Genomic DNA, 22,866 nt, shown 5'->3' on the forward strand with positions numbered 1-22,866 from the left:
CTGACTTTCCCTCCAGCTTGTGAATGTATGAAGATCCCTTATACAGAGTCAGATTATTGGGCCGTGTAGCTCATTTTTTTCTAACCAGCAGTAGGTTTCCAGGGTCTTATAGATGTTTGCTTGTTCCTGCTTCTTATCTCAACCAGCAATAGCAACTGCTCAGCACCTTGATAGGCAGGGCTGGTTCTAAAGGGCGGCCAGGTGGGGCACTGGCCTGAGGGCCTCTGGAGCTACAGGAGGCCCTCCGCTCTCCTTCCGCGATGCGTGGAAGCATCCGCGGACCGCCATCCCCCCGCTATCCCCCCGCTTTACCTACCATTCTGTTGTTTTTGCAGCACGCAGATTTGCCATCAATCAAGATGGTGGCCGAGGTTTCCTTAAGGGGCTGAAGCCTCTGCCGCCATCTTGGTTGATGGCACCCAGGCATGCTACACGCGCGCATTGCTGCCATCAACTAAGATGGCGGCAGAGGCTTCAGCCCCTTAAGGAAACCTCTGCTGCCATCTTGATTGATGACAAACTTGCGCGCACTGCAAAAAACAACAGAAAGGTAGGTGAAGTGGGGGATAGTGGGGGGATGGCGGGCGGCGCTAAAAGCTCCTGTCTTGTGGTCCATGGATGCTTAAGTTCCACGGATCGTGGAAGGGGAGTGGAGGGGCGCAGGGCAGGCTGGTACTCAAGGGCCCTGGCATGCCGGGGGCCGGCCCTGTTGATAGGTTGCTGCCCTAATTTCTGATGTAAAGTATTTTCTCTGAAGAGCAGAACAGGAGTCCTTCAGGGTCTTGCTGGATTGTGGTATTTATTATTATTTGTTTGTTTATTTCATTTATACCCCACCTTTCTTTCCATGTTTGAAACCCAAGGCCATATGGTTCCCAGGTGGTCTCTGTGATGATCCCACCTTTGGCTCCACCTGTCAGGTTCCCACTTGCTTGTGGCTACTGCCTTTCACTAGGCACCACCTCAGGACACTACCAATCAGGATCATTGTTTTTATTTTTTCTCACTGCGCTCTAGCACAGATCTCTCAAGATCTCACTGCTAGGCAGCACCACCAGCCACTCCCTGTAAACAATACTGCTAGAGACTTCACCTTAGTCTCCCTATGGCTTGTTACTTTGTGTCTGGGTGCCCTTGCTGTCCACAACCCCCCTGTATCTTTGTCTATAAAGCATACAATCCTGGGTTGCTCTGGATACTTGATGATGTTACACTTTCTTCCTTCACCGCTGCCACCATTAGATACCATTTCCCTTCAGCCTTGGGAATTGCCCTGCCCTCCCTTCTGGTCTGTATATCCCCAGCCAAGGATCAGGTGTTTGGTAAACCAATAAAAGTATTTATTTGATAACACTAGGAAATAAGATTACTTTAGGGATGTTTAACAAGCGTATGGTTTCATATAGCGTCACTCTTACGTTTCCAGTTATAAATATTCTCTCCAAATATCAGCCTAATAGAATCCAAACCTCCCTCAGAACTCTGTCAACTCAATCCCAACTGCCTCCCACTTCAACTCCTTTCCAATCACTCTCCTCCCAACTCCACCAACCAACTTCCCCAACTCAACTGTCATCCTCTCATTTATACCTTCAGCCATTCAAACCCTCAGCCAATAATCATCCAACATTCTCCCGCATTCTAGTCCATGTATTCCCCCCTCTTACTCAATTCACCTACCATATATCCCTATATAAACCCGCGCTTACCACATTTACAGTTTTTAACATATAAGGACATCACAGTCTCCCATTGAGGCACTGACCAGACTTGACTCTGCTTAGCTTCAGCAGAGTGCTGGCCTCATGTGCCTTCAGACCATAGCCTGGGACCAACTGACATTCAGTTCAAAATGCACGTCTTTAGCCTGTTTCACACATTGCAAGGTGGCAAGCCTGGTGGGTTTACTACAGACTATACTCTTAACAGGGTATCTTAACAACTGTAAGTGTTCATGAAGATATATGTGTTGCACCTTATACATTTTTCAGGTGCATACTAAAGATGTGTTGAATGTGATGCAACTTCAGTTAGTACAGTATGAAGCACTAATCTAATTGCAGACAAGTGAAGCTGCCTTATATTGAGTCAAACCATTGGCCCAACTAGCCTATTGACCCGATTCACTTGTAATGCTAAGCTAAACCATGGCTTAGTGCAAACATGTGGGTTCCCAGAGGCGATAGTGGCTGCTGTACTCTTTTGGTCTTGCTGCCACCACACCATGTAGGGCTAAGTCATGGTTTGGCTTAGTTTTATGTCCAAATCCTGTAGTTCTGTAAACTAAAGTTCTGGGAGCCATGACTGTTAAAGGGTGTAAATGTGCTTTAAATGTATGATGGGTGTGTGCTTGTCATTCAGGTTCTTCTCTGGAGGGGGAGAGAGCAGATGCAGCTGTAATTGGCCTTGGGGTTCGGGTGACTGTTGGCTCAGGGTTGGGGGGGTTGATGACAAATGAACCTACAGAAGCAGCCTTTCTGCACTATGAAAATTCCTGAGGGTGGCCTGACTTCTCTATTGTGCTGACAGATGTACACGCCAACAGCTAAGTCAACACTTACGCCTGTAAGTTAACACTAAAGAAACCAACCAGGATGTGGCTTGTTTATAGAGGGGAGCACTGTTTACTTGGTGTGATCAGTTTTGTGTGTGTATTTATAAATGATGCGATGCTTCTGGCTTCCTTTCTTTTTGAAAGCTTGAATCTTCTGAAGTCAAGCTGGGTGAAGTGCAGACATGTAAATCCTTTCAGTTGGATGAGAAAAGAGGAATGCTCAGTTAGGATCATTTTTAACCTGCTGTTGCTGTAGCCTGCTTTTCCTCCAATGAGCTTGAGGTATAATATCTGAGGTTATCCTATTTTATTGTCTCCTGTACTCTACTGAGGAGGTTAGGCTGAGAGGGAGGGAGTGTGTGCAATTTGCATCTTCATGGGAGGGGTTGTTTTCAAAGCTTTGGTGTTGCATAGTAGATAACTGCTGTAGTTTCGGAAAATCCTTGGTTCAGATCTTGACTGCCCAGGCACGAACCCATTAGGTGGCTTTAGGCAAGCTGCTATCTCTGAGCTCCCCATCTGAAATAAATGATAGCACTTGCCTACCTTACAAGGCTGATGGAAAGATTACAAGAGAATGTATGTGAAGCTCTGGGAACACTCTAAAAAGTGATATTTATGCACAGTATAAGTTAAATCGCCACTCAGCAGAGAAACTCAATGGGTGACATTGGGACGTTCATCTTTGTTGTAATCTACTTTGCAGGGTGGTTGTAGGGTTACAATGTACAAACCCCATGAAATACCACCTTGAGTTCCTTTTAGGAAGAGTGTGGTATTACATATAAAAATGTAATAAATAATTTTAAGGTTTAATAAAAGTGTGTCTTTGAAATGTCACTCCTCAGATTTGATGAACACACAGATACGGCATTAAGTTGCTACCTTTTTTAAAAAAGTGCAGAATATAATCTTGGGTTGGTATTGGTTAATTCCCCATCTCTTCCCCTCACGCCCCCCCAACTGTCAGATTAATCAGTTTTGTAAAACAACTTTGATTTGCAAAACTGCAAATTACTCTTGACGTCATAGACTCTTGTGATTAAGTTAAGAATTCTCTTTCTCTGCTCCCCTTCGCTCCCTTGATTGAAAATGCTAGAACTTAATATTTCTCTCTTCTTGTCTGTAGGTGATGCTCACATTAAACCGGAGCATGCAGTTAATCCAGTGAATTGTTGAAGCATGAGGCAAAGCTCCTCTGTAACATCCATGTGATGTGAACAATCCAGGAATGCAGTGCCCTTTTCAAGAAACTCTCTGCTGGAGAAGTGCACCTCCTTGTTGAAACAAGAAAACAGAATTCAGGGATTTTTTAAAATACTGTTTGCTTGCCGTGGTGCTTTACACAGACACAATTGCACACGTTCTTGGGGAAGACTTTTAGGGTCCACCCCCCCCCATATACACCACTGGCAAGATGATCGATCTGAGCTTTCTTACAGATGAAGAGCAAGAGGCAATTCTCAAGGTGCTCCAGCGGGATGCAGAGCTGAAGAGAGCTGAGGAGGATAGGGTCAGGTAAGAACCATGAATTACTTGATGCTCCAATAAGTAAGCCAGTGCAAGTGAATGAGTGTGCAGAGATTAACCTGCTCAGCCTTTGCCCTCTTCAAGATTTGCTCTGTTTATCACTACTGGTGAAGAATTTCTCTAACAAATATGGTGCCCTTCGGATGTATTGGACTATAACTTCTATCAGCCCCAGGCAGCTACATTCTACCTCCACTGTTGGGAGGCAGTATACCTCTAAATACCAGTTTCTGGGAATCGCAAGTGGGGAGAGTGCTGTTGCACTCACTTTCTGCTTGCAGGCTTTCCCTAGATGTGGGCCACTGTGAGAACAGGATGCTGGACTAGATAGGCCTCTGGCTTGATCCAGCGGGGCTCTTCTTATGTTCTTTTCGGCCAATGGTCAGGGATGATGGGAGTTGTACTCCAGAATATCTGGAGGGCACCCTGTTGGCTACTCTCCTGTTCAACAGTTATGCATAAGGGGCTACTGCTGGCACATCTGTTGCAACAGTATGCCAGCAGTAACAGCTTTGAATTCTATAAAAATCTGCATGCATGCATAGAGATGGACTGTCATTTCCCCCAACTGTTCTCGGGTAATGTGACACACGATTGCTGCTCATGGTATGCACACTTATTTATGTTGCATCTGGAGAATGCTGTAAAACCTATGAACAGGGATGAGTGTAGACTCCATTCACAACCGTCCTGGATTCAGAATGCCTTTGGGAAGCTGTGTGTCTCCCAGCTGAAGCTATATGTTCTATGGCAACTTGTAGCTGTTAGAGGTGCTTGACACGAGTTACTTCCTTGCTTGGGATCTGATCTGTATATGGCTAATACCTCTATTTCAGTTTTTGATGTGATCAGTCACAGTATCATGCGCCTAACTGCACTGCAGCTTCTGCAAAATATTCCCATAAACCCTTCCCAGTTACAGCACCAGAATGTCTCATCTGTGCTTTTTTGGATGATAAAACATGGAAAGATGTGTGGATTCGGCTTGCGTATCTTGGAACACTCATTGTTCTGTGGTTCTAAGACAAGTAATTACAGTGTAGTAACCCCTAAGACATAGAAGGAAACAATAAAAATAATCTGGCGCCTTAGGATTTTGACCAGCATGGCCACTGGCACCATGTAGTCTATAAGAATGAAATGCTGTGGTTGTGTTCACATAAGGAAAAAAAAACCTGCCTGTGGTCTTCCAGCTTTCCTCTCTGGCAGAAGCCCTTAGAATAGTGATTTCCTTTTTTTAAAAAAATCCTGCTTTTCACTTGTTTGTTTGATCATGTAAACGGAGAAGGAAAATGATGAGATGGCTGGTACTTCACTTGCAAATGGCATCCCTCTGCATACCCTTAAAAGTTTGCCTCAATGTGGTACAGTCCTTGTGTGTCCCCGAACAAGCATTGGTTTCCAATCAGTTGCGCCCAGCACCAGGTACCAAATACTTGCCCCGTCCCAAATATAAACCGAGTCACGCTGTTGTGGAAGGACAGGATATCTCCTACTCTGTTCCAGTCTCCTATCCTTTGACTTACGCTGCCTCTGAAGCTCAAATTAAAGGTCCACTTGCTATAATCAGTGGGGGACAAAAGGAATGGAAAACTGATCAGACCATAATTTTGATTCAGAAGCTTTTTTGTATGCAGACTGAAACACATTTGGGATTGTTTTTATGCTATGTTTGAAAATTGCATTGAGACTCATGTAAAAGATTAATAAAAATGTTAATAATAATAATCTGGTTAGCCACTGTGAGAACAGGACCCTGGACTAGGTGGGCCATTGAAAAAAGAGAGGGGATGTCCCCAGAATGTCAAGGAGGGAAGTTCCAAACTGTATAGATTTATTTGTTTATTTTCTTTAAAAGAGAAAAAAATTCTTCTTAAAATACCAACGCGTTTCAGCCTTATAACTAGGCTTTCATCAGGGGCTACAAATCAAATATAAAGAACATCATTTTGACAGACATATGTAGGTATAAATTTTCGTTAAAATATCTTGAAAAAACATTCTTCATTTGATACACTTATAATCTTTATATATGCACAAATAATTTTTTGTTGTTATAAACAACTCCTTAAAAATATCATTTTGTTTACCTATAGACTATATATATATCTAGGTGCACAAATCCATATAAGATACCTTATCTTTCTATACAGTATCTAAACGATTTTATATTATCAGAAACACATTTATGTTGTTGAAATGCTTTATTCAATAGAGTACTTCTCACTTTCACTATGGATGGCTTCAATATCTTTATGACTATTTCAAATCAGTGAAAACCCTTTAAATCTTTTTTTCATTGAACAACCATATGACCAGAAGGATAATTTTCTTAACCTTTAAGAAGTATAATAGAAAACACCTGTAGAATACTTACGAGTAAAAAAAATTTTGGACTTGAGAAAACCTTTACAACAAAGGAAGAAATGAACATTCTTCATTTAGACCATTAGGTGTCACTGTCTTGAGTCTTAAGATCCATCCTATTTCTTTTTTGTATAAAAGAGAACTGGGAAATGATCCTTGTATTTGTTGTAAAACCCAAAATTTTAAACCTATTTTTATATATTCAGAACATTGCAGGCAATGAGATACCAAAGGTGCTCCTGGTTTTTTGTTTTTTATATTATTCAGATGTTCTCCTATCCGTATTTTAATTTTTCTTGATGTTTGTCCTACATACATTTTTAAGCATCCACATTGTATTGCATAGATTACATTTGCAGTATTGCAGTTTGAAAAGTGATGTATTATGTATTTCTTTTGATCAATTGGGTTAATAAAATGTTGGACCTTAAAGGTGTATTTACAAAAAGAACAGTATCCACAAGGATGATGTCCTACTGGTGGGCGTGTTCCAGGGAGATTACAAGTAAGAAGAGGTGTATGTTTCTTGAAGTTACTATTCACTAACAGATCTTTTAAATTTCTAGTTCTTTGAGATACCTTTGGTATCTCATTGCCTGCAATGTTCTGAATATATAAAAATAGGTTTAAAATTTTGGGTTTTACAACAAATACAAGGATCATTTCCCAGTTCTCTTTTATACAAAAAAGAAATAGGATGGATCTTAAGACTCAAGACAGTGACACCTAATGGTCTAAATGAAAAATGTTCATTTCTTCCTTTGTTCTAAAGGTTTTCTCAAGTCCAAAAATTTTTTTACTCATAAGTATTCTACAGGTGTTTTCTATTATACTTCTAAAAGGTTAAGAAAATTATCCTTCTGGTCATATGGTAGTTCAATGAAAAAAAGATTTAAAGGGTTTTCACTGATTTGAAATAGTCATAAAGATATTGAAGCCATCCATAGTGAAAGTGAGAAGTACTCTATTGAATAAAGCATTTCAACAACATAAATGTGTTTCTGATAATATAAAATCGTTTAGATACTGTATAGAAAGATAAGGTATCTTATATGGATTTGTGCACCTAGATATATATATAGTCTATAGGTAAACAAAATATTTTTAAGGAGTTGTTTATAACAACAACAAAAATATTTGTGCATATATAAAGATTATAAGTGTATCAAATGAAGAATGTTTTTTCAAGATATTTTAACGAAAATTTATACCTACATATGTCTGTCAAAATGATGTTCTTTATATTTGATTTGTAGCCCCTGATGAAAGCCTAGTTATAAGGCTGAAACGCGTTGGTATTTTAAGAAGAATTTTTTTCTCTTTTAAAGAAAATAAACAAATAAATCTATACAGTTTGGAACTTCCCTCCTTGACATTCTGGGGACATCCCCTCTCTTTTTTCGATATTAATGAATGTCCACACCCTATATATATTTTGATTTAGGTGGGCCATTGGCCTGATCCAGCAGGGTTCTTCTTAAAACCGTTTTTGATTTTTAAAAAAGCATTAGATCTTTACCTATCCTTTCTGGTTCCTCTGGCATTGTGTTGCTTGGGGGTTGCATCCTGAAAATGCAAGCTACAATGCTCTCTAGTAGTAAGTAGCACCTCTTGCAGCCTAATCAGTAGAAAGTCCATTGTGAACCATGAGTCCTGCCCAAGCACCACTGTGCTATCCTTTCATTTTATTTGTTTTTATTTCTTGTATTACTTAATTGGGCTTTATCCCTCCATTACATATTGGAAGGAAAAGCTACAAGCAAGCTTTGTGTCTCCAGTTATGAGACAAACATGAGGAAATGAGGAGCTGTATCAGGTGGTTTGCAGAGAAGAGCCTCCAGACTGAAAGCTTGTTTTCCCAGGCACGAGAATTAGTGGAGAATTCCTGTGGTCTAGCGGTGAAGTACCATGTGAGTCAGGCGTTGCTAGTTCTGTTGCTCAATGGATCTGTCCCAGACACGGGCCAGGCCTTTAAATCCCTTGTTATCCATTTCTGCCAAAGCAAATAACTCCCCCCCCCATCATTGTGACGATTTATTAAATTGCAAACCAATTTAGTAAGAGCATACTTGTGCATGTTTAGAACTCTTCTTCTCCAATTAGTTAACTTTACTGTATTGACATTAAGTGGAGGAGCAGCCATCATGGATCAAATACACCAGAGCAAATCTTCTGTATTGTCTCCCATTATCACGAGCTCAATACTTTTCACTGAAGGCAGTTCACATTTCAGCTTAGACTTACTTCAGTTGAGAGACAAAATGTGATGTATATGAGGAATGTAGGAAGCTGCCATATCCCGAGGGTGGAGACACACTTACTGTTATGTCGGTTCCAGTGAGTCTCCACTTCTCTTTTCTGAAAATGGGGGCACATGATGCTAGTCAAACCTCACCCTTTTTTTACTGTAAAACCTGGTCATATCAGGGCAAGTGTTTTTGTTTTTTAAAATTCAGCTTCAAACAGATTTTGCAACTGATTGGCAGATCAACTTTTTGCCCCTCCAGGTGTGGCCAATGGAAATGCTTTGCTGTACTTGCTCACAGTCTGAGTCACACCAATTGTCCAGCTAGCTCTGTATTGTCTAGTGTTTCTCAAACAATGGGCCGGGTCCCAGCAGTGGGCCTTGGGCCACTTTTAAGTGGCATTCAGTGCCACAGCCTGCCCAGTGCTCCTGCCCCATCCCTTAGCTATGCCATAGCCTTTTGACTGGATGAATGTCAGCACCAGTAACTCCTTGCAAGTTGAATAAAGGTGGCTGGGAGGTAGAGAAATTCAGGGTGGGGAGAGAAGGAAATGGAGGTTTCCCTTCTCTGAGGGGAAATGGCTATACAATGAGAAAGTGAGATAAAATATTAGTAGTAACATAAACTGGGGATAGAAAGGGAGGAGATAAGAGAGGAAATCTGTTATAGGAGGAAGGAGTGAATGTAAAAGGACCAAGGAGGAGGAAACAGAAGAAACTGGCATTTGGGGGGGGGAGGAAATAAGGTACAAGTTGAGTGTAAAAGGAGAAGGGGAGAGGAAATTACAGAAGATGAGTAAAAATGCCTTGAGAGGCATGTAGGTGTGGGAAGGGAAAAATATAAAAGAAAAACCGTTCCCTGCTTAGAGCCTCTGGATCAGCGAATTCTGCGTAAAATGGGGAGGCTGAGTCACAGTATATCCAGAGCTCATGTTTGTTCTTAGCTTGAGGAAAGCTGAGATATGTAACTCCTTGCCGCAAGGAAAATGCTGTGGGAAAGAATTCAGTGATTTCCAAAGATGGATTAGATATCAGCAGAAAGTGATGTCAGTATTTGCTAGATGGTAACCAAATTCTGCTACCATTTTGTGCACCATGTTGCGCAACTGGTGAGCCTCAGTAACATGCTGCTCTCAAGTGGGCCTGCTGGGGGTAGAATGTTTGAGGACTCCTGGTCTACACTGTCTGGCAGAGGCTGTTCAGGGCTTGAGACAGGAGTCTTTCTCAGTCATTCCTGGAGATTGAACGTGGAACGTTTTGCATGCAGTGCATGCCTTCTTCCACCGAGCTGCAGCCCTTTCCTCATCACCACACTTTTTGATAGTCATTATGCAGGACCAGTGCCAGACAGCGGCCAGGTCAGGCCCTGGCTGAGGGCCCCTGAAGGGCCCCTCTTTAAGGTGGGAATGTAATGCTCTCATTCTGCAATCTGCGTCAGCGTCTGCTCCCGACTCTGGCACGGATCACAGAAAGAGATGTCCCAGGCACCCCCCTGCACACCCCACCTACCTCTCCCATTGTGGTGAATGCTGTGCTCGCTGTGTGCATATATCTACCATCAACCAAGATGGCGGCCAAGGCATCCCTAAGGGGCTGATGCCCTTGCCACCATCTTGGTTGATGGCAGGCATGTGTGAGCGCATAGCTCACAAGCGTGCCATCAACCAAGATGGCAGTGGAAGCATCAGCCCCTTAGGGAACCCCCTGCCGCCATCCTGGTTGATAGTAGGCATGCATATACAACTTGGCCAGCATTCACTGCAGTGGAAGAGATAGATGGCACATGTGGGTGGGCACTGAGCCCAGTCATGCCTGGTGCCAGCCCTGTCATTATGCCAAATTCTAAAGGGCAATGATGATGTGCTTAGGACACTGAGCCCTCGTTCACAGCCACTGGAAGTCAGGCATATTATTCTCAGCCATGAGGACTGGAAACCTTTTAAAGTGCAAGTTGATATTCTTTGGATGCTGGATTATGATCTCAGTACCATATTGTACAATTCTTCCAAGAAAGCTTAGTGTGTGTTCAGCCCTGTGTACAGTAATATAGGCTGGGAGGTAAAATGTGTGAATCATTTGTGGCAAAGCTCAGTTATCAGATCGACCAGGTAAACTACTCAGCAGGTTGCTGCAGGAGACTGGGCTGAACTCAGACTAGATGAAGCAGCAGTAGAGACTACTCTGCCTGCACGTCCCTGGGCTAAATGTGGGCATGTAGTAATATTATCCATAAATCTGTGTCTGTCCAGTATAGGTCACTACAGTACTCTAAGCCAGTTGTTCCCAAACAGTTTTTCTCCTGGATCACTTGACAAATGCAGAGGGACTTGGAAGACAACTTAATGATTTTTATCCCCATTGTTTAGCAATTGTAATGTCCTGTGCTAGATGCTAAAGTATGTTTGTATTCAGGGAAAAGGCAGTAGGTCAGTGGTAGAACATCTGCTTTGCATGCAAAAGGTCCCTGGTTAAATCCCCAATGGCATCTCCAGGTAGGAATGTGAGAGAATCCTGTCTGAAACCCCGGGGTCAGCGTATACAGTGCTGGCCTAAATGGACCCCAGTGGCCTGACTCGGTGTAAGGCAGCTTTCTGTGTTCCTGTATGTACAGTAGGGCCCCACTCATACAGCCGGTTACGTTCCGGACCCCCACTGTAAAGCAAAAACTGTTGTAAAGTGGAACTCATTGAATAGAATGGCATGCGATGCCCGAAAACCGCCATAAAAGTGGAACAAGCGCCATATGAGTGGGGCTTTAGTCTAATTGTGTCTAATTGCAACCGCTGTATTAGCGAATTGCTGGAAAGCAAAGCGCCGTAAAGTGGGGCCCTACTGTATTGACTCTTCACTCCTTTCAAGTGTCTTCAAGAGCCTCTTCCCTGCTCAGGACCTTCTCCCATCTTGCCGCCATCTTTTATTCCTCTGAGAAAGGCAGAGCCTCCTCTCCCTGTCACTTTTGGTCAGTCCCACTCGCTTTCTAGATGGAGCACCAGGTTCTAAGAATGAAGGAGCAGCTGCTGTTCTACACACACAGACACACACACACACATGTTGCCCTGCGGAGAAGTCATTGTGGACCACCTGAACGAAGCTCATGGCCTACTCTTTAGGAGCCCCTGCTCTAAGCACTATGTTGATTCGGAGTAAATTGCAGACCTCTGTTAGTAGCCTCTCCCATCACTTTTGGGGATGTTTATAGTATCATCACCACCACCACCACCACACTGAACACCCTTTGTGCAATGCAAGTAATAGCAGATCTTGGGTTAATGTTCTTTCTCTCTATCCCTTTCTGTGGGGCAAAGTTGGTGACTGAGCCAGGAAATGGGTCCCATACTTGTTTGAATATAGGAGCCTTATGACCTAGCAGTATAGCTTCAGACGATGTATGTGAAGTGGCAGATTTCTCAGTGGGTGTGTTAAATCTGGATCTGTTCCAATTGGCAGGTGGGGTGTGTCCAGCAAGGATTAAAGTGGCGTGGCGTGCAGGTGGGGAGTGCTGAACATGCCCTTTGTATCCCACAGCCCGTCTCTTAGCACCCTTCTTTGTGGATTTACTTCCAGTTTTGGAGCCTGGCTGATGAGGAAAACTGCCTCTGGGCACAAACACTTCGGAGGGTTCAGTGTTCTTCCTCCCCTTTGGGTTTTAAAAAGTAGGGTATGGTTTGAAGGCACATGCAATCACCATCTTGCTGAAGCTAAGCAGGTCTGCGTCTGGGCAGTGCTTGGATGGGAGACTGCCTTGGCTATAACATTAGAAACCATATTGTTCATATTACACATGGGAAAAATATAAAACATCCCTTGGTGTGATATCCAGGGTGCTGGAAAACACAAGGGCTTGTGTTTCTTCAGTGGCATCCTTTGGGGAAAGTTCTTGTAAAATGATGTAAGTGGCCTTGAGCTGTTATGGTAGGGTGTGGCGCATCTTTAAAATTAAATATTTACTTTTGGATTGTTACTTCACCTTCAGCCATGGGTTTGTTTAAAGGGCTGTTATCTGGTATAAGTTATTGTGTAAATAAGTCCTGATAGTCACAGAATCTGCACCTCCCAGATATAAAGACTTTCAGTTCACACAATGAACTGGACTTGATCATTTCAGACTCTGCGTGTGTCAGATGGTTGAATACTTCCCCCAGTCCTTTAAGTAACATTGAAGAGCCTTAAGGATCTCAAAGGCCAAGGCCAGCACTGTTCATTGAACTTTGATGCTAATGATGCCGAATTGGCATAATTCTCTGATCATGGAGCAAGAGCCAACTTTCTGGCTGTTGCATTCTGTACCAGTTGCAGTTTCGTACCTTTCTTTAAAGGCAGCTCCCATGATGGGATTATTGCAATAGTCCAGTCTGGAACTCATTCAGAGGCATGTGTGGATGAGATGGGTGTGGTTTGACACAGGCACCAGTGGGTTGGTTTTAGCAGCAAAAAGTGGGGTCTGAAGCCTGTTGTGGAGTTCTCCTGTTCAGGGTGCCAGTGAGCCACACCCTTTTCCAGGATGCTCCATTTCATCTCCCCCCCCTTTTCTGTACATACACCCTCCTATCAGTCAGCATCCCTTGGCTACTGAGCTTTTGGGCTGTGTTTGGAGTCCCTCTTTAGGATTTTCTTTCTAAATATATTTTGTACTTCTACACATCTGGGTTTTCCCCGAGCCTACAGATAGGATCCTCTTGTGCCTAGCTGCTGCAGTTTTGACTTCATAAGGACTGACATTCTGAGGAGTTCAATACTGGTATATATTAGCCTTCCCCATTTCCTGATCTTTGGACTACAATGCCCATCAACCCCAGCTATCATGGCTAATGCCATCTGGAGGGCACCAGGTTGAGGAAGGATTTCTTACTTAGACTAGTGCTCTCAAGTGCTAAGAAAAAATAAACTATCTGGATAACAGCAGGGGGGATTTTAATTCTTTCCTCCTCTACTGTTGTCCTGCTGAAGATCCCTAAGCTGAAGCTGGTATTTGCTTTGGGAGGAAAAGCTCCCGTTAGTGCTAATGGGGATATCCTACTAATGCAAGTACCAGCTTCAGAGGAGGGATTTTACTTTGGATAATAGCAGGGGAAGAAAGGATTAAAATAAAACTGCTCTTCATTCTTTCTCTGATCCCATTAATTAATCAGCCCTTTTCTGCTTTTAAAAACAACCTTGTACTTTAACATTTAATGCTACATGCAGTTTGGCTTGAAGTGACTCAGTCTTGATTTGACTAGCTGCACCACACCCCCTGTCAGTCAGCTAGAAGAACTTGGAGGTAAAGGAAGTGAATCAGACATTTTCAGATTCATGATTACCCGAAGGAAGGCAGCTATGAAAGAACTACAAAAGGTTCTCAATTGGAAAGATGTATCACTGAACACTAAAGTCAGGATCATTCAGACCATGGTATTCCCGATCTCTGTGTATGGATTGGAAAGTTGGACAGTGAAAAAGGCGGATAAGAGAAAAATCATTTGAAATGTGGTGTTGAAGGAGAGCTTTGTGGGTACCACGGACCATGAAAAAGACAAATAATTGGGTGTTAGAACAAATTAAACCAGAACCATCACAAGAAGCTAAAATGATGAAACTGAGGTTATCATACTTTGGCCACATCATGAGAAGATGTGATTCACTAGAAAAGACAATAATGCTGGGAAAAACAGCAGGGAGTAGAAAAAGAGGAAGGCCAAACAAGAGATGGATTGATTCCATAAAGGAAGCCACAGACCTGAACTTACAAGATCTGAACAGGGTGGCTCATGGCAGATACTCTTGGAGGTCACTGATTCATAGGGTCGCCATAAGTCGTAGTCAACTTGGAGACACATAACAAAAACAATTATATGAATCAGTCCCTTTCTGTTGAAAACAATTCAGTCTGTCGTAGTGACATGCTCAGTGTCAGGCAAACCAGGATTTGGAACCTCTTCTCTCCCTGCCGTCATTGGGCCCGGGGTTGGCATCTCTTAAATTCTAGGTAAATGGGTGGGGCCTGGGGGTGAGCCTGCAGCACGGGAGTGGAGGAATCCAGAAATGCTGGGGATGTCTATGATCAAATCCAGTATGAGAACTGGTGTATTCATCTAAAGCAGGGATGGAAAACCTTTTCTCTGTGAAGGGTTATTTATCATAGGAAAAGTTTGGGCTGCTGCTGGGAGGAAGGGCATGATATAAATAAAATAATAAATAAAATAAAAAAGTTTGGGGTGTCAAGCCAGTACTGTAAAAAATTTTTTCTTTCGATTTTAAGTTGTAGAGCTAAAAGTAGATGGGTAGGGAGGATGGGAAGAAATTGGCCTTAGCCCTAGTTTTTTTTCCTGATCACTTGCTGCAGAGCTTTATACACACAGCTTTTGTTTTTTGTTGTTCACTAGTGAGTTGGCACCTATGCCAGGGACAATAAAGGGAAAACACAAGGATAGTTCACTGAGCTCTGTTCTGTATTCTTCGGGACTTGAGTGCCGGTAGATTTTTCATTTCATTTTTTAAAATTTGTGTACCACTTTTCTATATTGCTACTCTCCAAGTTGGTTTACAGCCCATAGAAATGACAAAATATTCAACAAAAAAAATGAAATGGTCATCTTATAATGAATCAAAATATAGCAAAAATAAACATTAAGTTTCAAAAACCCATTTCACAATATTACAAAATAGATAGTAGGATAAGGTTTAGGGCAGGGTTGTGTGACCCCCCTTAAATTGGGTTATCTTAAAGAAGTGAATAAAAATTCAAAAATCAGAGGCTTTCCCATGGATCTCTGCATCAATAAATCATCATAAGGCAGCCTTTTCCCATCCTGCTGCCCTCAAGATGTTGTTGGGGTACGATCCCTGTTAGCCCCAACCAGCATGGCCAATGGTGGGGAATTATGGGAGTTGTAGTCCTCCAGATGTTGCTGGACTGCAGGTTCCTCAGTCCAGGTCTAGAGGGCTTTCTGGGAAGTAAAAGGTTCATAGCTAGAACTAGGAGTGGGGGAGAAATTCCAATTCAGTTCACATTTAAAGGTGAACCCACCTAATTCACACTTTCCAAAACAAGATGCAAACCAAAACATCAGACTTCTTACTTCTCCAAATTTTGTAACCAGCCAAGCAATATGTACAAAAATGTATATTCTGTGATAAAGTGTGCGTACAAATGCATAGGTTAGTGGAAATGATACATGCAAGTGTATTGTATTAAGGAAAATTGCATACAAACATGTGTATATTATGAGAAGTTGTACTAAAATGTTGCCGAATTTTCATGAGGACTTAAAAACCACCACCACCACAAACTGATGTAGAAATGTGGAGGACTGAACTTAAGATGGGGAAAAATGAGAAACTGGGAGAAAGCGAAATGGATATATTTACCCATCCCTAGCTAGAACAGGAGCAGAGGAGGCACGTTTGGGCAGAAAATGGGTCAAACTGGGACTAAACGGCACAGTGGAGAACAGATGGAACTGGGCATGATTCAAGTCAAATAAGAGAGTGGAAAAGAGACAGAAGTGGAACACAGATGGGTAGAAGGCATGAGGAGGAAAAACAAAAGGAAGAGAAGAGTGTGGTGGAAGATGAAGCCCAGTCAAGGAACTGAAAAGGTGATCTGCCAGGAGCATCTTCCTGCTTCCTTTTATGCAGGAAGAAGAGTGATGCAGGACATCATAGCAGGAGCTTTCAACTCTGGATAGACATTCTCATTTCCTTGGAGACGCAGTGTCATCCAACCTCTAATAAAAGAGTGTGCTCGGTCGAATTCCCTGCATGCACAGACAAAAGGTCTTTATCTCAGGACAACAACCTCTTAGGGTTTTTTTGGTAGATTTTTTAAATTAATTTTTCATATAAACAAAACCACAAGAAGAAAAGCAAGTATACGTAGTCATGGAGGATTGTTAGTATATCAAATTTGTCAAAACTTGACAAACTTTTGTTTGCCACCCTGGGCTCCTACTGGGAGGAAGGGGAGGATATAAACTGACCGACTGACTAACCTACTGACCTACGTACATTGTGTATGGTTGCTCTATCCAAGCACAGGTTTCCATAGATTTCCATGAGTTGGTAGTGGATTGTATGTATTGTCCTTTGATGATGCATATTCAATAAATTTATACTAAACATGGTGAAATTTATTTGCTTCTGGTCCTCTTCTTAGTGCTTTAACTCTGTAGGTAAGTTGTTTCATTAGAGCTGTTTGCCATACTTCTGGGTACCAGAAGATTTGAGGTTTCCCAACATTTAGCAAGTACTAACCTCTTAGTCTTGATTGTGTGAGCAAGTGTTCTACCTGAACCAGGATAGAAGTGTTAGGCCCTTTTTGCAGGCAGATGAGAGCAACCCTTCCATCTCACATTCTCACAGGCTCCGTCCTCCATGCATTGTGGAGGGAAAGTTCTGAAGCTGGGAGCCTTCTCTCTCTCTCTCTCTTTTGCACAGTAGGGTTCTAAATCACGTGGGAAGCCAATGAATAGGCTTCCCTCTTCAGATCTCCACCTGCCCAGCAAACCTGTGGGGAGTGAGTGGAGCCTAGAGGGGACACAGGCCAGGAAGCGTGGGCCTGTATTCTCCTCATGTAATTGTAATCATGTGAGCAGTAGCGTAGTGGCAAATTCAGAAGTGCAGGGACCCTTCATATTAGTCATAGCCATGTCCTCTTCTCCCTTTTTTAGCTGCTTGAGAATGAGATCCTAGTTAATGCTTTCTCCCACATCAACAGACATCCCTAGAAGCCAATCAGCATGAAAGGGTAGAGTGTTAACTACTGAGAAGAGTTTTCTCAGTGGCTGACTCACCTCCTTTCACTCTGATGGGCTCCAATCAGCAGGAAAGGGCAAGGAAGCAGGTTAGAAGACTCTTCTCAGCAGCTAACAGACTCCTCTTTCATGCTGATTGGATCATACGATGCTGGAGACATTGGGACCCTGCTCCCCAAAAAGTAAGGGCTCTAAGACTCCCAGAGAGCCTGGACGACTACACCCCTGCGTGTGAAGGGGGGAATGTCCAAAATACGTGGGGTGTTTAAAAACGTTTTCATAGATTGAGGTAGCCAATGTGGTCTTGTCCAGATGTTGTTGGACTACAACTCCCAACATCCATGACTGTTAACCATACAGACGGGCTGATGGACTACATCTCCCAACAACATCTGGAGGAGACCATGTTGGCTATCACTGTGTACATGGACAAAGATGTGCTTTTGTGAGTAATGGTGGGCCATTTTGGAAACAGGATGGTTAGCTAGAAGTAGCCACTGTCTAACGTTAAGCCATTTCAAGTTAGAAAACTATATATTGCCCCTCCCTAATACACACACACAAAAGCTTTGTGAATTTTCTAAAATCCCCAAGCTCTTTCTTAGACATGCTAAAGGTCCATTAAGGTCTTATATGCTCTGTGCCATTGTGGAAAAAGAATATAGGTCTACTGATGTTTTTATGGCGTCCTTGTGCTCCATAAAGCAATCGTTGATAAAAACAGGGTGACACAAGAAGCAGAACTAAACAGTTAGGAATCCCTTTTTGTGTGGGATGGTATTTCATAATACTTAAGATCTCTTAAGCTAGGATAACAAGAGAAAACAAAGCGATGCATCATAGCAGCTGGAATTCTGCTCCTCTTATGACCAGTCACATTTATTCAAGTAGTATTGCATAACTGCTGGAGAAGAGGGCCTGATGGGCTGAGAGAATACTTTTGGAAGTTAGTTACTTAGGAGGTAATGCTTGAATACTTTCAACACTTCTGAGCCCACGAGTGGTTATTAGCTGCAGCTAAGGATGGCGGAGCAACTCAATTTAGTCCACATTTAAAGGTACAATTAAGTTTGCACTTTTAGAAGCAATACGTGAGAAAAGAGAAGAAAAATGTGTGTTCCTTGTCTAATCTGATAGCTTCCAAGGCAATATAGCTGTGTTCTCTTTGCTGCAAGCACACATAATAATCTTTTCCACCACTTTTTCCAGGCATTTACCTGAAAAAGTTAACGATGACAACCAGATAAAGAACATGAGCGGGCAGTGGTTTTATGAAGCCAAGTCCAAGAGGCACAGAGAGAAAATACATGGAGCAGACATAATTCGAGCATCAATGAGGAGGAAACCTTTGACAATAGGTATGCAGTGTTAAATGTGTGGTTGGTTTTTTTTTAAAAAAATAGTAGAGCTACTTTGAAGTGAAGAAAGATGCCTGGATCTCTGTGCAAAGTTTCAACCAAGAATATAACTGCAGAATAATAGAGTTGGAAGGGAATCATAGAATCATAGAATAGTAGGGTTGGAAGGGGCCTATAAGGCCATCGAGTCCAACCCCCTGCTCAGTGCAGGAATCCAAATCAAAGCATTCCCGACAGATGGCTGTCCAGCTGCCTCTTGAATGCCTCCAGTGTCAAGGATCCAGGATCTTGGAAGCCATCTTCCCTAACCATCAATGGGAAGGTGGATGTCCAGGCCTGGCAACCAATGAAATATGGGCAAGTTTCAGGGCGGTGTGTTCAATGGCTGAGCCAGAGCAAACTGTTATTTGTGCATTGTGGATCTCTGAGGGGATATTTAGTGATATTTCATGGAGGTACGTGTGGGCACATCTCTGCTCTTTAGCTTATTGGCAGCCTCAGAGTTACCCAGATTTGCAGTGCCATTGATGCTATTCAGTTCTTCTCAGTGGAGCCAAGCATACGTTTAGTACCCTTAATCTTATTTCTTCTCTAATGTGGAGTTATTTGGAGTCCATGTGTTCTAGCAGGGAAGGCTTTGCCTCATTGCTCTGCTTGTGAGGGAAGGAAAAGCATCTGGCTGGCTGACCACTGCTAGAAAACCAGCTCTAGACTAGATAGACATTGGTCTCATCCAGCAAGGCATCATACATTCTCTATGATTACTGTACTTGTCCTGGTCTTGCAGGAAAAAATGCTGCAGGGGATTTATTTTTCTTAAGCCCAATAAATTTCCTTTGTTTCTTCTACACTAAACTAAACTAAAAAGGCACATAAGTCCACCTCCAGGTCTGGTCAGTGCCTGGATGGGAGACCGCCTGGAAACCGTATGTAAGGTGCCTTGGGTTTCAGTCATGAAAAGAAAGGTGGGGTATAAATGTAATAAATAAATAATAAAAATAACGCCATAGTTCTACACATACTTGTTGCTTCCTAATTTTGTATTTTGGCCTTCAACTGAAAGGCTTCTCTGGCAGTACGTAACAATCTGTTCAAATACACGATCAATACAAGAACCATAAACCCAACAATATAAAACAGATACCAAAACAAAACCTCAAAATATCAAGAGATCAGGAGAATCTAGCAGCAATCTGTCTCTCATATCAGCCAAATCCATAAGCCTGGGCAAGTAAATGCATCTAAATCTGACACTTAAAAACAGCTGGTGTAGGGGACAGGAGGATCATAATGGGAAGGGAATATGCATCCTGGGCACCAAACCAAAAAGGTCCTGATCTGTATCATTGCGTCAGGAGCACGGTTGTTGGCAGAACTACGAGCAGGGCCTCTCATGGAGATCTTAAGGCATGGGATGGCAAGTAATAGGGGAGACAGTCTGCCAGATACTTGGACCATATAGCATATATTTGTTGTTATTATTATAACAACAACAATAATAAATTTGTTTATATACCACATTTTCCAGAAATACACATGTGCTCAAAGTGGTTCACACAAACAGTCCAAATGCTGGAACACAACAACACATAATAAAAAGTATAATCACCACAACATTAATAAAAAAATATATACATCAAAGTATAAATGAGCATAAAGCTCAAGAACAAAGCCAAAGCAAAAATATTTAAAAACTAACCCCCAAGCGGATACAAAAATCTCTCCCATCCCCCCGACCCCCATAGCTCAACCCAAAGGGTCAGAAAGTCTTCTGAAAGAAGCTGTGTTTGAAGGCTTCCAGGGCTGGAGGGTGGGCAAGGCAGGTGGAAATAGCCCTCCACTGATGACAAACAGAGTCTCTTTCTCTCCCCTCATAATATATAAATATTAAATCTATATAGAGCTATATAGATTCAATAAGAGCCATTGAAAATGTGTGTTGGGTCTAGTTACAGCATTGAACAATGTGGTTTACTGACCACTTAATTGCCTTTTCTTTAAAACTTGAAGTTAGCCTTGCTGTAAGTTTGTTTTTTAAAGGCTGGATGGATAATATCTAGTTGACTGAGATCCCAGTTGATATTTTACATCAGGGGTCACCAGCATGGTGCCCATGGGCACAGCTCTGCAGAGGCCTTCCCTGGCACCCACAGGGTGCCTCTGGCACTTTCTCTGCTTTGCAGATGTGTTTGTGGGCCCAAAACAGTTGGAGACCCCAATGCTTTACAATCTCCACTGGCTTCCAGTTATTTTCCGGGCTCAATTCAAGGTGTTGGTATTAACCTTTAAAGCCCTATACGGTTTAGGCCCAGTATATCTGACGGAGCGCCTCCACTGTCATAAATTGTGCCGCCCTACGAGATCTGTCACACAGGACCTGCTCTCAGTTCCGCCAACTAAAGTGGCTAGGTTGGTGAAGACTCGGGAGAGAGCTTTCTCTGTGGCGGCCCCCTCGATCTGGAATTCCCTCCCAATAGATCTTCGACATGGCCCTTCCCTAGAAATATTTCGCCGGGGCCTGAAGACTTGGCTCTTTAACCAGGCCTTTACAACCTCTGAGACTTCTAGGATAAATTAGCCTTGTATTGAAATGCTGATAATTTATTATACTGAACTTGTATGTAATGTATTGACTATATCTTATTTATTGTATTTTATCATATTTTACTGTAAGCCGCTTAGAGTGGCCATTGGCCAGATAGGCGGCCTATAAATTAAAGTTTATTATTATTATTATTATTTTACTTGAACCTCTTAAGATTTTTTAGCAATTTAATTTAGAAGATTTATATCGCCCGCCCTTTGATCAAATGACAGTGTAAGGTGACTAACAGCAGACTGTAATGCTTAGCTGCTGTTAGGATGGTTTTTAATTTTGTGTTTAATGTTTTTTGTTATTGATGTGTTTCCTGCCCTGAACTCCTTTAGGAGGAAGGATGGGATATAAATTGAATTAATGAATGTATAAATAGAATAAATAAATAACACACACACACACAGCCCCTTGGATGATGGACAGGGCCAGATAATGCTCCTCTTCCGCACCTTTGGCAGTCCTGGGACAAACTGACAGTTGGTGTCTAATGTTCTTTTTGGCGGTGGTGGGGTAGGGGAAGCAAACTCCCTCGAGCTGCTCAGGCAGATGGGTGGAGCCTGGATTGTCTTCCCCTCTGCTATAATGCTCTTCCTGAGGGGCAACGGGAACAGCCTGTCTGTGGCACTTGGTCCCTTGGCTGTGACAGCACAGGTTTCAAGAATCTTAAAATACCTCTCAACAGCACGCGTAGCTAATTGAGGGACTTCACTGCCTCAAGCTGTGATGGCAGCCGCCGAGTCTATAGTTTTAAAGAAGGGGGTCCAACCAATTTATGGAGATGAGGCCTTGTGGTAGATCTTATTTAGTCATGGTGACTAAATGGAACCCCCAGTTTCAGAAGTAGGATGCCTCAGATTATGACTTGCTGGGGTGGGCCATTGCCTTCCTGTACTGCTTTTGGGCTTCCTGAGGGCATCTGGTTGGCCACTGTGAGAGGCAGAAAAAGATGGGCCTTGGCTCGATTGAGCACGGCTTATCTTTTGTTCAGATAACTGCTGGACAATTGCAGTTTAAGGGTGCTGTTGTAGCGGTGGCATAGGCTTGCAGCAAGGTTCAAAGGCCTGGTCTCAGGTACATTCAAGCAGTATTCATTGTTGACATTATTTCATAATAACCAGAAAAATGTGCTCCTGAAAAATGACCATATGTAGCCTGAAGGGCAGCGTGTAAGCCTTACTGTTCTTCCTTCCCTAAATGGCACAACTGAACTCAATGGTTGCTTTTGCACATAATACTAAACCATGGTTTAGCCCAACCTTCCCCAACCTGATGCTGTTCAAATGTTTTGAATTCCAACTCACAACGGCCCCAGCCAGAGCGGCCATGCTGGCTGGGGCTGATGGCAGTTGGAGTTCAGCAGCATCTGGAGGGCACCAGCTTGGGGAAGCCAGGTTTATCGCTACGTGGACAAGCTGCAATGAGCCTCAGTGAAGCACTGGTTTCGGGTGCTCCATTCTCCTCCACTCATGTGGCCAGGAGGAGGA

At 42.8% G+C, this 22,866-nt stretch overlaps 1 protein-coding gene across 16 annotated transcripts in view; it reads left to right on the forward strand.

Moving 5' to 3' along the window:
* SYTL2 (synaptotagmin like 2) overlaps positions 1-22,866 on the forward strand; it is a 100,522-nt gene that overhangs the window by 32,155 nt on the left and 45,501 nt on the right. For all 16 annotated transcript variants that reach the window (XM_061628923.1, XM_061628920.1, XM_061628922.1 and 13 more), the window contains 2 exons: positions 3,684-4,072; positions 18,638-18,786. In XM_061628923.1, the coding sequence (XP_061484907.1) occupies positions 3,972-4,072; positions 18,638-18,786 (250 nt within the window). In that variant the 5' untranslated portion in view covers positions 3,684-3,971. The remainder of the gene's footprint in view (positions 1-3,683; positions 4,073-18,637; positions 18,787-22,866) is intronic.

This window comes from Rhineura floridana, chromosome 5, assembly GCF_030035675.1.
Source record: "Rhineura floridana isolate rRhiFlo1 chromosome 5, rRhiFlo1.hap2, whole genome shotgun sequence".
Lineage (NCBI taxonomy): Eukaryota > Metazoa > Chordata > Lepidosauria > Squamata > Rhineuridae > Rhineura > Rhineura floridana.